General features: G+C 45.1%; 2 protein-coding genes across 2 annotated transcripts; one reads left to right on the top strand and one right to left on the bottom strand.

The window, feature by feature from the left end:
- Positions 1 to 281: 281 nt before the first annotated feature.
- On the top strand, positions 282 to 2,517 carry LOC115957186 (eukaryotic translation initiation factor 3 subunit G-like). The gene is made up of 2 exons (XM_031075400.1): positions 282 to 660; positions 1,859 to 2,517. Exons 1-2 carry the CDS (start codon positions 282 to 284, stop codon positions 2,341 to 2,343), a joined length of 864 nt encoding a protein of 287 aa, XP_030931260.1. The 3' UTR covers positions 2,344 to 2,517.
- A 4,344-nt stretch (positions 2,518 to 6,861) lies between these two features.
- LOC115957185 (zinc finger homeobox protein 3-like) lies at positions 6,862 to 8,512 on the bottom strand. The gene is made up of 5 exons (XM_031075399.1): positions 7,937 to 8,512; positions 7,659 to 7,824; positions 7,399 to 7,526; positions 7,087 to 7,332; positions 6,862 to 7,002 (listed from the first exon to the last, which is right to left on the bottom strand). Exons 1-5 carry the CDS (start codon positions 8,510 to 8,512, stop codon positions 6,862 to 6,864), a joined length of 1,257 nt encoding a protein of 418 aa, XP_030931259.1.
- Between the last annotated feature and the right edge of the window lie 1,524 nt (positions 8,513 to 10,036).

Raw genomic sequence — 10,036 nt, 5'->3', positions numbered from 1 at the left:
ATACATTGTCCTTTTTGGTAATTTATCCCTCAAACTGTCACTTTTATAAGTGCTAGCCAAACACATAACTTTTTCAAAAAGCACTTTTTAACAGCTTTTACCAAACACTCAGCTTTTTGAATATGCACTTTTTCATTATGCACTTTTTGAAAACTCCACTTTTTTATTATGCACTTTTACAAAAAGCTGAACCAAACTCACCCATAAAACAGTTCGAAACCATACAGACGTTACAGAGTAACAACAACAACAAACACATACTCAAATCACAGAGCGAAACCATGGCGATAGACAAATTAAGTAACGATCCGAACCCGAACCAGAATCCCAAGCCGAAGCAGAAAAAGTTCCAGTGGTGCGAGCTAGTTGATGAGGACAATGGGAAGGACTTGGATTTTCTGTTGCCGCCTCGGCAAGTGATTAGGCCGGACGAGAGGGGAGTGAAGAAGGTGGTCGAGTACAAGTTCGACGACGAAGGGAACGAGGTGAAGAAAACGACGACGGCCCGGGTCCAAAAGTTTGCGAAGACCCAGTTGAGCAAACGAGCCATGGAGCGCAGGGCCTGGCCCAAGTTCGGCGACGCCGTCCATGACGACGTTGGTGCTCGTCTCACCATGGTCTCCACTGAGGACATCTTTCTTGAACGCCCTAGGCCTCATGGTTCGTCTTCTCTGTGTGTGTGTGTTTAATTTCTAGCTATGTGTGGGTTTGGTTTTGATTTCTTTAATATTTTGAGTCTATTTTTCCAGGGTGTTTTGGGTTCTAGAACTGTGAAAGAATTGAACTAAACTAGGCTTAATGGTTGAATTATAAGTATTTTATGCTAAGAAAGTACGAACACTTAACTTCATTTAAAGTGCTTTACTCATATGATCATATCATATAATTGTTCAAAAATTACTTTACAAATTGCTTATGCCTTCACGTCGTACTGATACCGTGTCTATGTCTGTTGTTCCTGGATTTTATGGAGCTTTTGTTTCCTTAAATTAAGCTGAATGTACAAGCTTTAGAATTTTTCAATTTTTTAAAATTCTATTGAAATAGTAGTACTTACAAAAAGTGAGCTTTAAAAAGCTATAATTTGAAAACTGCTGAAACAAATAAACCCTTTACGCATTGACTTGTAATGTGGTTATGAAAATTTAGTATTGGCGGTTATGCAAACCTAGGAAACCAGACTACTTACTCGCATTCTGTGGTTAGTGGGTCTTTTACATGGATTGTACATTGTTGAGGCCTCACCGATTTCGGTTCCTTACTCATGGATTGCAGGATTTGATCATTTTTTTCTTTCAATGTGCTCTCTCATTTTGTGTATGCCTCAGTTTGGTTCATCCAAGTGAACTGAAACTATTACCTGCTTTGCATCTTTCGTTTTGTGTTTATAATAGAATGTTAACATTGTAGAATATGGAAGCTAATTTTCTGTTCTCATGAGTCTGGTTAGTTTTTTTTTTTTTTTTTTTTTTTTTTTTTGAAATTATGAATCTGGTTAGTTGGTAGTTGTCTATGTGAATTCTTTATTCCCGTCATAATAGATTTCACACTGTTGCATTTACATGTGAATAAAAAAATCACAAAAAAAAAAAGATGTGTGTGTACCTGGTATCATTGTAATTAAGGCATAGGTATTTCACAGCCCAATGATGTGGTATAGAAATTTTGATGAATAACTGCCATGACATTGTGGTATTTTGGAAACAATTCATAGCCTCTACTTACAGAAATCTCAAGCCTCCTTTGTGGCATACAAAATGTAAATTACTTGGAAAATAGGAATCTTATGTGCTTTCGGTTGATAATTTTCTTTTAGGGAAACTCTTACGTTTAAGTTTCAATTTGGACTTGCCAACAGGTAGCAAACCAGAAGAAACCGAGGTAGCAGGAAACTTAGGTAACGCAGGTGCCGTTCTCATGGTATGCAGGATTTGTAATACGAAAGGTGTTCACTGGACAGCAAAGTGCCCTGCCCAGTATCTTGCCCATCACACTGATGATCCTAGAGCCAACGAGGGAGCTTATGTGCCTCCAAGCATGAGACGAGGCGCTGAAAGAGCCGGTGGATCAGATATGAGGCACCGGAGTGATGAAAATTCAGTTCGGGTCACCAATTTATCAGAGGATACTAGAGAGCCTGACTTGCTTGAACTATTCCAAACATTTGGCCATGTTACTCGTGCGTATGTTGCTATTGATCAAAAGACGGGCATGAGCAGAGGCTTTGGTTTTGTCAATTTTGTAAACAGAGAAGATGCTGAGAGAGCAATCAACAAGCTCAATGGGTATGGTTATGATAACCTCATCCTTCGAGTTGAATGGGCTACACCCAGATCAAATTAGAATATTGTTTTTCTAAGGAAGTTAGCCTTCACAGAAATTTTGTAGAGTTTCTGTCAAATTTTGCTAGTAGTGGTGGTTTTAGGTTTTCGTTTTTCTGTCCTGGAGTCTCTTTGTTATGTTATCTCTTGGGTTAATTTTTTGAGTTAAATTCATCATTATATAAATTCTTTCGTTGTGGGGTTTCTAAATTTTATCTACATTAATTGCATTGTAAATCATATATTTTCATCTTTACAAACCCTATATCTCGGGTAGCTTTGAGATATCGGTTGGCTTCCGCTTGAGTTGAAAATTTGCGTACCAAGGGATAGTAATATTTGACATGACTTGCAAACATAATATGGTTTTTTGCAAGTTAATATTTAGGGTAAATGGGTCGTGTGAAAAAGGGGTTGACACATTTTAACATGATTAATAAATTGGTCAAATCCCATTGATCTTCTTAATCCACAATAAATAATAAATAAAAATAAAATAAAAAACCCAATTAATATCAATATATATTGTAGGGATACGTTTTTCGGCCTTGGCCCAAGATGCATGGGACCTTAGACCAGTGAGCCCGGTACAATGAATTTGTACAGAGCGGGCCAAAGAGCTAGGTTTTAGTGTATGGACAACGGTTAACACGGTGTTCTTCACGATCGTGCTGAGATAGACTGAGTTTACCAGTGAGGATTGGTCCTCAGCCCAGTCCGAGGAGCTTTTTTTGGTGCCTTTGGTGTGTTGGGGGGTCTCCGCCCCGCCTTTCTGTCTCCTTCCCCTCACTTTTTATAGTGGTCTCCTTCTTCTTGAATGGGGTCCCTAGGGTAGGTACCTGTCCCATCAGCCCTTCCTTCCAGTTGTTGGAAGTGGTTGTAAAGGTAAAAAAGTATGGCTGTGTCAGGTACAAGGCACGGAATACTATAATGACAGCCTTTCTCTCAGACACTTCCGTTTTCTCCGTTGTCTTTTCCTACTTTAGCACTTTTCCTATTCCGAGGACCATGCAAGACCTTGGTTCTGTCTAACACTTAGACTTCTGGAGTGACTAGTTTCCCTATAGGTTTGAGTCCGAGGACCATGCAAGACCTTGGTTCTGTCTAGCACTTAGGCTCTTAGAGTGACTAGTTTCCCTATAAGTTTAAGTCTGAGGACCATGCAAGACCTTGGTTCTGTCTAGCACTTAGACTTCTGGAGTGTTGTCGGTGCATGTCAATTTCCCCAAAGCCGGAGGTCCGAGGACTCGACATAGCTAAGGTTTTGTTTAACCGCTTCAAAAGATTCTGGTTTGGCCCTTGGCTTCTTTCTCCGAAGGAGATTCAGCGAACCGGACTACTAGGTCCGTAAGAGTTAGCCCCTTGACAAGCGCGCGGGGCACACATCTGACGTCAGAAGCCCCTAGAACCGCACTCTGTTTAGCAATCCTTCTCGGTAGTCAACGCTTCGAAGTGTAGACCTAAGTGGAAGTTGAGTAACGACAATGACAGTGTTCTTGGAAATAATGGGGGGTGGCTTTTGCGTAGCTTGCACCACCACCAAAGTGGTCCTCTCGAGGGACTCTCGCTGATAGGAACTTAACCGTGATTAACCGTTGCATTCGCCAACGCACAAGCTCTCCCCACAAACGGCGCCAATTGTAGGGACACGTTTTTCGGCCTTGGCCCAAGATGCATGGAACCTTAGACCAGTGACCTCGATACAATGAATTTGTAGAAAGTGGGCCAAAGAGTTAGGCTTTAGTGTATGGACAACGGTTAACACGATGTTCTTCACAATCGTACTGAGATGGACTGAGTTTCCCGGTTAGGATTGGTCCTCGGCCCGGTCCGAGGAGCTTTTTCTGGTGCCTTTGATGTGTTAGGGGGTCTCCGCCCCGCCCTTCTGTCTCCTTCCCCTCCCTTTTTATAGTGGTTTCCTTCTTCCTGAATGGCGTCCCTAGGGTAGGTACCTGTCCCATCAGTCCTTCCTTCCAGTTGTTGGGAGTGGTTATAAAGGCAAAAGAGTATGGCTGTATCAGGCACAAGGCACGGAATGCTATAATGGCAGCCTTTCCCTCAGACACTTCCGTTTTCTCTGTTGTCTTTTCCTGCTTTAGCACTTTTCCTATTCCGTAGAACGGTCTGGGGTGTCACTACTAGTGGCAGGTTGCTTCCTTTATCCTCGACTACATCCATGCCGAGGAGGAGTCTCCCCATGGCCGTAAGGGGTTTTTCTTTGGGCTGGGCCCCTGGCCCAATGTAGACATTGACTTGGGCCTCCGGGTCTTTTACCCCCCCCCCACACACACACACACACATATATATATATATATCATATGCTATATATAATAGCAAAAGCCTTTAAGGAGATGCTACCACGTTAGGAAAAATGACCGCTTAAAATTTTGACATGTGTGCAGTTAAAAGTTTCAAAATGGTTTAACACAAAAACACCATTAAATTGAAAGAGACTGACCAACTGAGAAAGACTTTGATAAACAGAGAGAAGCTGGAGCCAATTAGGTGCAAAAAAATCTGAGAAATCAGACATAAACTACATGTGGGGCCGGGGAACTTATGATCCGGCCCACGCTCTATTAAGGCTTAGGGCCCATGCCGAGGAGGGTGTGTGCCGAGGACGAATGGTGAAAGGCCGAGGTGTCAAAGGGAACAACTGAGGACGATCCTATCCTCAGCACTCCAGGACTTCAAGGGGAAGTGCAACTTCTCGACGAAGGCCGCCCCCAAAAAGCCCCCTGAAGGAGATACAAGTGGAATGGGACCCACGTGGGGGCACGGTACAAAACTGGTTCAGGGTAAATACGTCCCCTCCACATTAAATGCACTCGCCAACGTCCTGACCATGTTAATGAGAAAAGACTCCTGGATAGGGTGACTTCGATCATCGCAACTAATAGAAAGCAAGGAGGGACAGCTGATGGGACAGGTACAAAAGCAGGCACCTGCCTAACTAACAAGTGGAGGGCTAAGATCAACCAGGAAGGGCTATATAATGAGAAGGTTAATGCACCAAGAGGAGGCTGGGAAAAATGGCCAAAAACCAAAGCCTCCCAGCCCGTCTCCTGGAGAAAGACTCCTAGGGCGTGCACGCTTTAATTATGTATTAACACCACGGAAAACCCACTATCTTGTGACCAAGGCCTAATCTTTCAAACCCACGCTCTATAAATGATATTGTTTGGGCCTTTTTACGTGCGAATCCAACACTATTACGGGTCGCTACAAATCGAATCCTCACAATTGGCGCCGTCTGTGGGAAAGGTTTGTGTGTTGGCATAGGTGGTAGGTCGAGACAATTCCCTTGTCATTTCTAACAGCTGGTTGTAGTGTTCTAGGGTAAAGTTCTACTAGGGGCTATGTTTCTTTACTAGGGGCTGCGCTTCGTAACGTCAGCAGCACGGATGGTTCTAGGGGTTGGCCGAGTTGCTAATCCTCCTAAACCAAGGCGCCACGCCATAGTCGCACTTATCAATATCTATCAAGTTTTGAAAAGAACCAAGGTATTGCATGGTTCTCGGACTCAAACCTATGGGGAAACCAACTACTTAAATATCAAGTTTTGGACAGAACCAAGGTATTGCATGGTCCTCGGACTCAAACCTATGGGGAAACCAACTACTTATCAATATCTATCAAGTTTTGGACAGAACCAAGGTATTGCATGGTCCTCGGACTCAAACCTATGGGGAAACTAACTACTTAAATATCAAGTTTTGGACAAAACCAAGGTATTGCATGGTCCTCGGACTCAAACCTATGGGGAAACCAACTACTTAAATATCAAGTTTTGGACAGAACTAAGGTATTGCATGGTCCTCGGACTCAAACCTATGGGGAAACCAACTACTTAAATATCAAGTTTTGGACAAAACCAAGGTATTGGATGGTCCTTGGACTCAAACCTATAGGGAAACCAACTACTTAAATATCAAGTTTTGGATAGAACCAAGGTATTGCATGGTCCTCGGACTCAAACCTATGGGGAAACCAACTACTTATCAATATCTATCAAGTTTTGGACAGAACCAAGGTATTGCATGGTCCTCGGACTCAAACCTGTGGGGAAACCAACTACTTATCAATATCTATCAAGTTTTGGACAGAATCAAGGTATTGCATGGTCCTCGGACTCAAACCTATGGGGAAGCCAACTACTTTAAAGAAACCTAGATACTAAGCAGGACTTAGCAACTACCCGTGACATCTAGGATGATGCCTATGTCTCCATTGAGTGAGGGTCAGAAATGAGTTCAAGGCTCGGCAGGTACAGGTAAGCTAATGTTTTGAAACATGATTCTAAATTTATCGCATGCACAACTACTCATACGTGTTAAGATAATTAGTTCGAAATTCATAAACAATAATAAGTGTCGACAAGGGCAACTAACAAGTAACCAAAAGGAAAAAAGGAAGAGAAGGATTTCATATATACATGTTCAATAGGATCAAACTACTAGTAGGTTACAAAATTTTCAAAATGGAAAAGAAACAAGTTAATCGTTAAACTAAAAACAAAAACGAAGCCTGGCCAGGGTTTCTACTTCTTTAGTTTTGCATCGGCCACATCCTGGGAAGGCGGAACGGGATCAGCTTCGACGCCCTGGAGGATAGTCCCTTCTGGGGAAGGCTGAACAGGGTCAGTATCGGCACTCTTGGGGACCACAGTAAGGGGAATTGCCTGTAGGGGCTGGGCAGGTATGGCTAGCTCCTCAGCATTAGGCGTCTAAGTGCCAACCACGGGCTCAGCAACCTCTTTGGGTACCTCGGGATCTGTACGCTGAGAGGTGTCTATCACATTCTGAAGTTCTCCCTCTTTGAGCGTCTCGCCAGGAGAGGCGCCGACCTGTACGGTTTCCGACTGAGTGACCCCTTCCTCGGGTTGGTCACTTACAGCCACGGAGCTGGTGGAGGTGGCCTCACGGATGGCTGCAGGATAAAATATGTTCTCCGCTTTCCACAAATCGGATGAAGCATCCACCCCAGCTCGCTTCAGGGCCTTTTCCCAAACCTGGGAGCAGTAGAGACTGCATACTCCAGGAATCTGGGCTTTAAGGATGGCTTGGGTTTCAGCTACCCCCGCATTATAACCATCATCCTCGGTCGTTTCCTTGGCAGCTTCAGCCTCATTTCTAGCAAACTCGGCCTTCTGCTTGGCTCTTATGGCTTCGTCATGGGCATACTCCGCCACACCTTTGTCATGCTCTGCCACAGCCAGTCTTTTACTTAAGTCCTTGACCAGCTCTTTAGCTATTTGCAACTGATCCTCGGCTTCTAGCAGACGTTTTGTTTGGTCCTCGGCCTGTTTTTAGGTGCTGGCTAAACCCGCCTAGGCGCTATCCTTGTCTCGGATAGCATCTGTTAGAGCAGTCTTGGTCTTGGCGAGGTCGTCCTCGGAAGCTTTAAGTGTCCGCGCGGCCAGTAAGCGCTTGGAGCGTTCATTCTCGGCCGCCTTACTCTGATTGTTCACCTCTTCTTCCATCCTATAGGTGGCCTGGAGAGCCTGTCAAGGGAGATAAATACATCGTGAATGACAAACCGGGAGTGAGAGTTAATAAAGTCTTAGGTTTTAAGAGCCTTACCATGCCCAAGTACCTCTTCGTACTGAGGAAGACCTCCTGCATCCTCATTTTCTTCAGCCCATCCACGTCGGTGGGAAGTAACATGGTTCTCCCTAGTGCGTCTGCCACGTAACCACCCTCGCCATCTCCAAGGTCCCTCATGGACGCAGTTTCCAATAGTGGACCCCTGTGGAGCATCGCGGTGGGGAGCCAGGCGCTGGGCGAGGATTGGACCTCGATCCCCTTTCCCTTGCCTTGGGAAGGTTGGACTTCGGTCTCCTTACCCTTGCTTTGGTGACCGATCTTTAATTGCTTCGCACGCGGGGCTTCCTCCCTCTCCTTAGAAGGTTGGGACTTTCCCCCATCCACGGTTTCCTTACCCTTGGGACTCCTCTTCCTCTTTGAATCAATGCTCTTCGACCGAGGAGGCAGAGCTGGTGGGGGGGAAGCAGGAAGTTTGGGGCGAGGGGATTGTGGCTGTGACTTTGAGGAGGATGACCTTGTCTGGATAACTTGAGGCGGAGGTGGTGGAGGAGGAGCATTGGGTTGTGGTGTTCCCTGCGTACCCTCCCCTGGTTGACCCTCGAGGAGTTCGAGTAGGGTGGTCGGGGGCTTTCTCTTGAGTCCCATCTCGGCTTGAGAAGATGTGCCTACTGATGACAATTTCGCCTCGGACAAGGCTGGGTCACCTATATCACCAGAGGGATCCTCGGATTGGTCGGCTAGGTCAAATACCCCAAACCCTTCCTCGGGCTGATCTAACTTCCCTTCGTCCTCTGCTACTTGATGAGATGAGGAGAGGTCCACCAGTGGGATGCTCTCTGGGACAGATGGTACTTCGGAGATTAAACATCATGTCTCGACTACGGTGATTTTCGGAAGCCAAGGACGGCTGGCATTGATCACGTGCCTGGCGTTGATCACGTGCGTAGCGTCGGCAAATGACTTTTGAATGGGAGGGTACCCTAATATTTTGTGAGCGACTCGGACTTGACCATCTCCGTCATTTACGAAAACTGCCGCTTGTAGAACAATCTCCAAGTCCACCCGGTTAACTAAGTGAAAATGCCGTTGATAAGCGTGTGGATCTGTAAAAGAAAAACACATATGCATGGTTAGTTACCGAAACACATCAGATTAGAAATGGCGCAAAGGGTCAGCACCCTTCCATTCCCTATACCCCACCTGGTTCTCCTTCTACTATGAGGCACGGATTGCCATCATGCCATTCACCAGAGACGATAAGGAAATCCTTGTGTAATTCCTTGTTGGAATCAGGGAGGCATTGGATTAATCGAACCCTTTCGTCTCTCGTCTTCATGTAGTAGGATTTCCCCTTCAAATTTTGGAGATTATAGCACCAATTCACGTCATGGTGGGTCAGTCTTAATCCCATCTTTTCGTTTAAAGCATCCACGCAACCCAGAATCCTAAACACGTTGCCGGCGCACTGGGTGGGGGCTAATCGGAAGTGCCTGAGGTAACCCCTCGTTACCGGCCCCATAGGGATTCTCATACCCCCCTCTACAAAGGCGAGGACGGGAATTACTACCTCGCCCGTTTCCCTCTTATAGTGCCACTCCCCCATCTTACAATACCTCAGACTTACGTTGGGAGGAATTCTGTAATCGGCGATGAACTTGTTCATCACCTCTTCAGTATCGACTAATTTCCTTAGTCTCGATTTAACCATTTCTATGATTTACTCAACAAACTCAACCAGCAACGGGAGAAGGAAGGGAACCAGAGAAAAATAAACCCAGAAAAGAAAAAGCACGAGTTAATGGAGGTAGGGAACTTACATAAAAGAGGAAAGACGCTTCGGACAGGCTTTTTGTGCTGGAGATAGACTTGAGTTTGAGCGAAAGTTCAGATGAACCCAGGGTATATGCGCTAGAACTCTTAAGTGTAAAACTAAAGAGACAGACCCGTTCCAAAAAATCTTTTATACTTTCTAGGGTTACTACACAAATTTTACCGCTCATAAAGGCCAAGGGATCACCACTGTTCGATCTTCATCATGCCGTAGAACGTGGGAAACACAGAGCCGCCCGTATTTAATGAGGCCACGTTTCGCCTTCCAAGGGCTCCAGAAACATGTCTCGAGCAGATGAAAAGTCTCGGGAACCGATAGGTGACAAGGATTGACTGGCA

Source organism: Quercus lobata, chromosome 8, assembly GCF_001633185.2.
Source record: "Quercus lobata isolate SW786 chromosome 8, ValleyOak3.0 Primary Assembly, whole genome shotgun sequence".
In the NCBI taxonomy this organism is placed as follows: Eukaryota; Viridiplantae; Streptophyta; class Magnoliopsida; order Fagales; family Fagaceae; genus Quercus; species Quercus lobata.
The sequence above is the reverse complement of the archived record's forward strand: the minus strand, read 5'-3'. Positions and strand labels throughout refer to the sequence as shown.

Coding starts and splice junctions, on each gene's coding strand:
- LOC115957186 (XM_031075400.1), top strand. CDS start 282: ATGGCGATAGACAAATTAAGTAACGATCCGAACCCGAACCAGAATCCC. Junction 661..1,858: donor TGAACGCCCTAGGCCTCATG/GTTCGTCTTCTC, acceptor ACTTGCCAACAG/GTAGCAAACCAGAAGAAACC.
- LOC115957185 (XM_031075399.1), bottom strand. CDS start 8,512: ATGGGACTCAAGAGAAAGCCCCCGACCACCCTACTCGAACTCCTCGAG. Junction 7,825..7,936: donor AGAAAATGAGGATGCAGGAG/GTCTTCCTCAGT, acceptor CTCCCTTGACAG/GCTCTCCAGGCCACCTATAG. Junction 7,333..7,398: donor ATGATGGTTATAATGCGGGG/GTAGCTGAAACC, acceptor TACTGCTCCCAG/GTTTGGGAAAAGGCCCTGAA.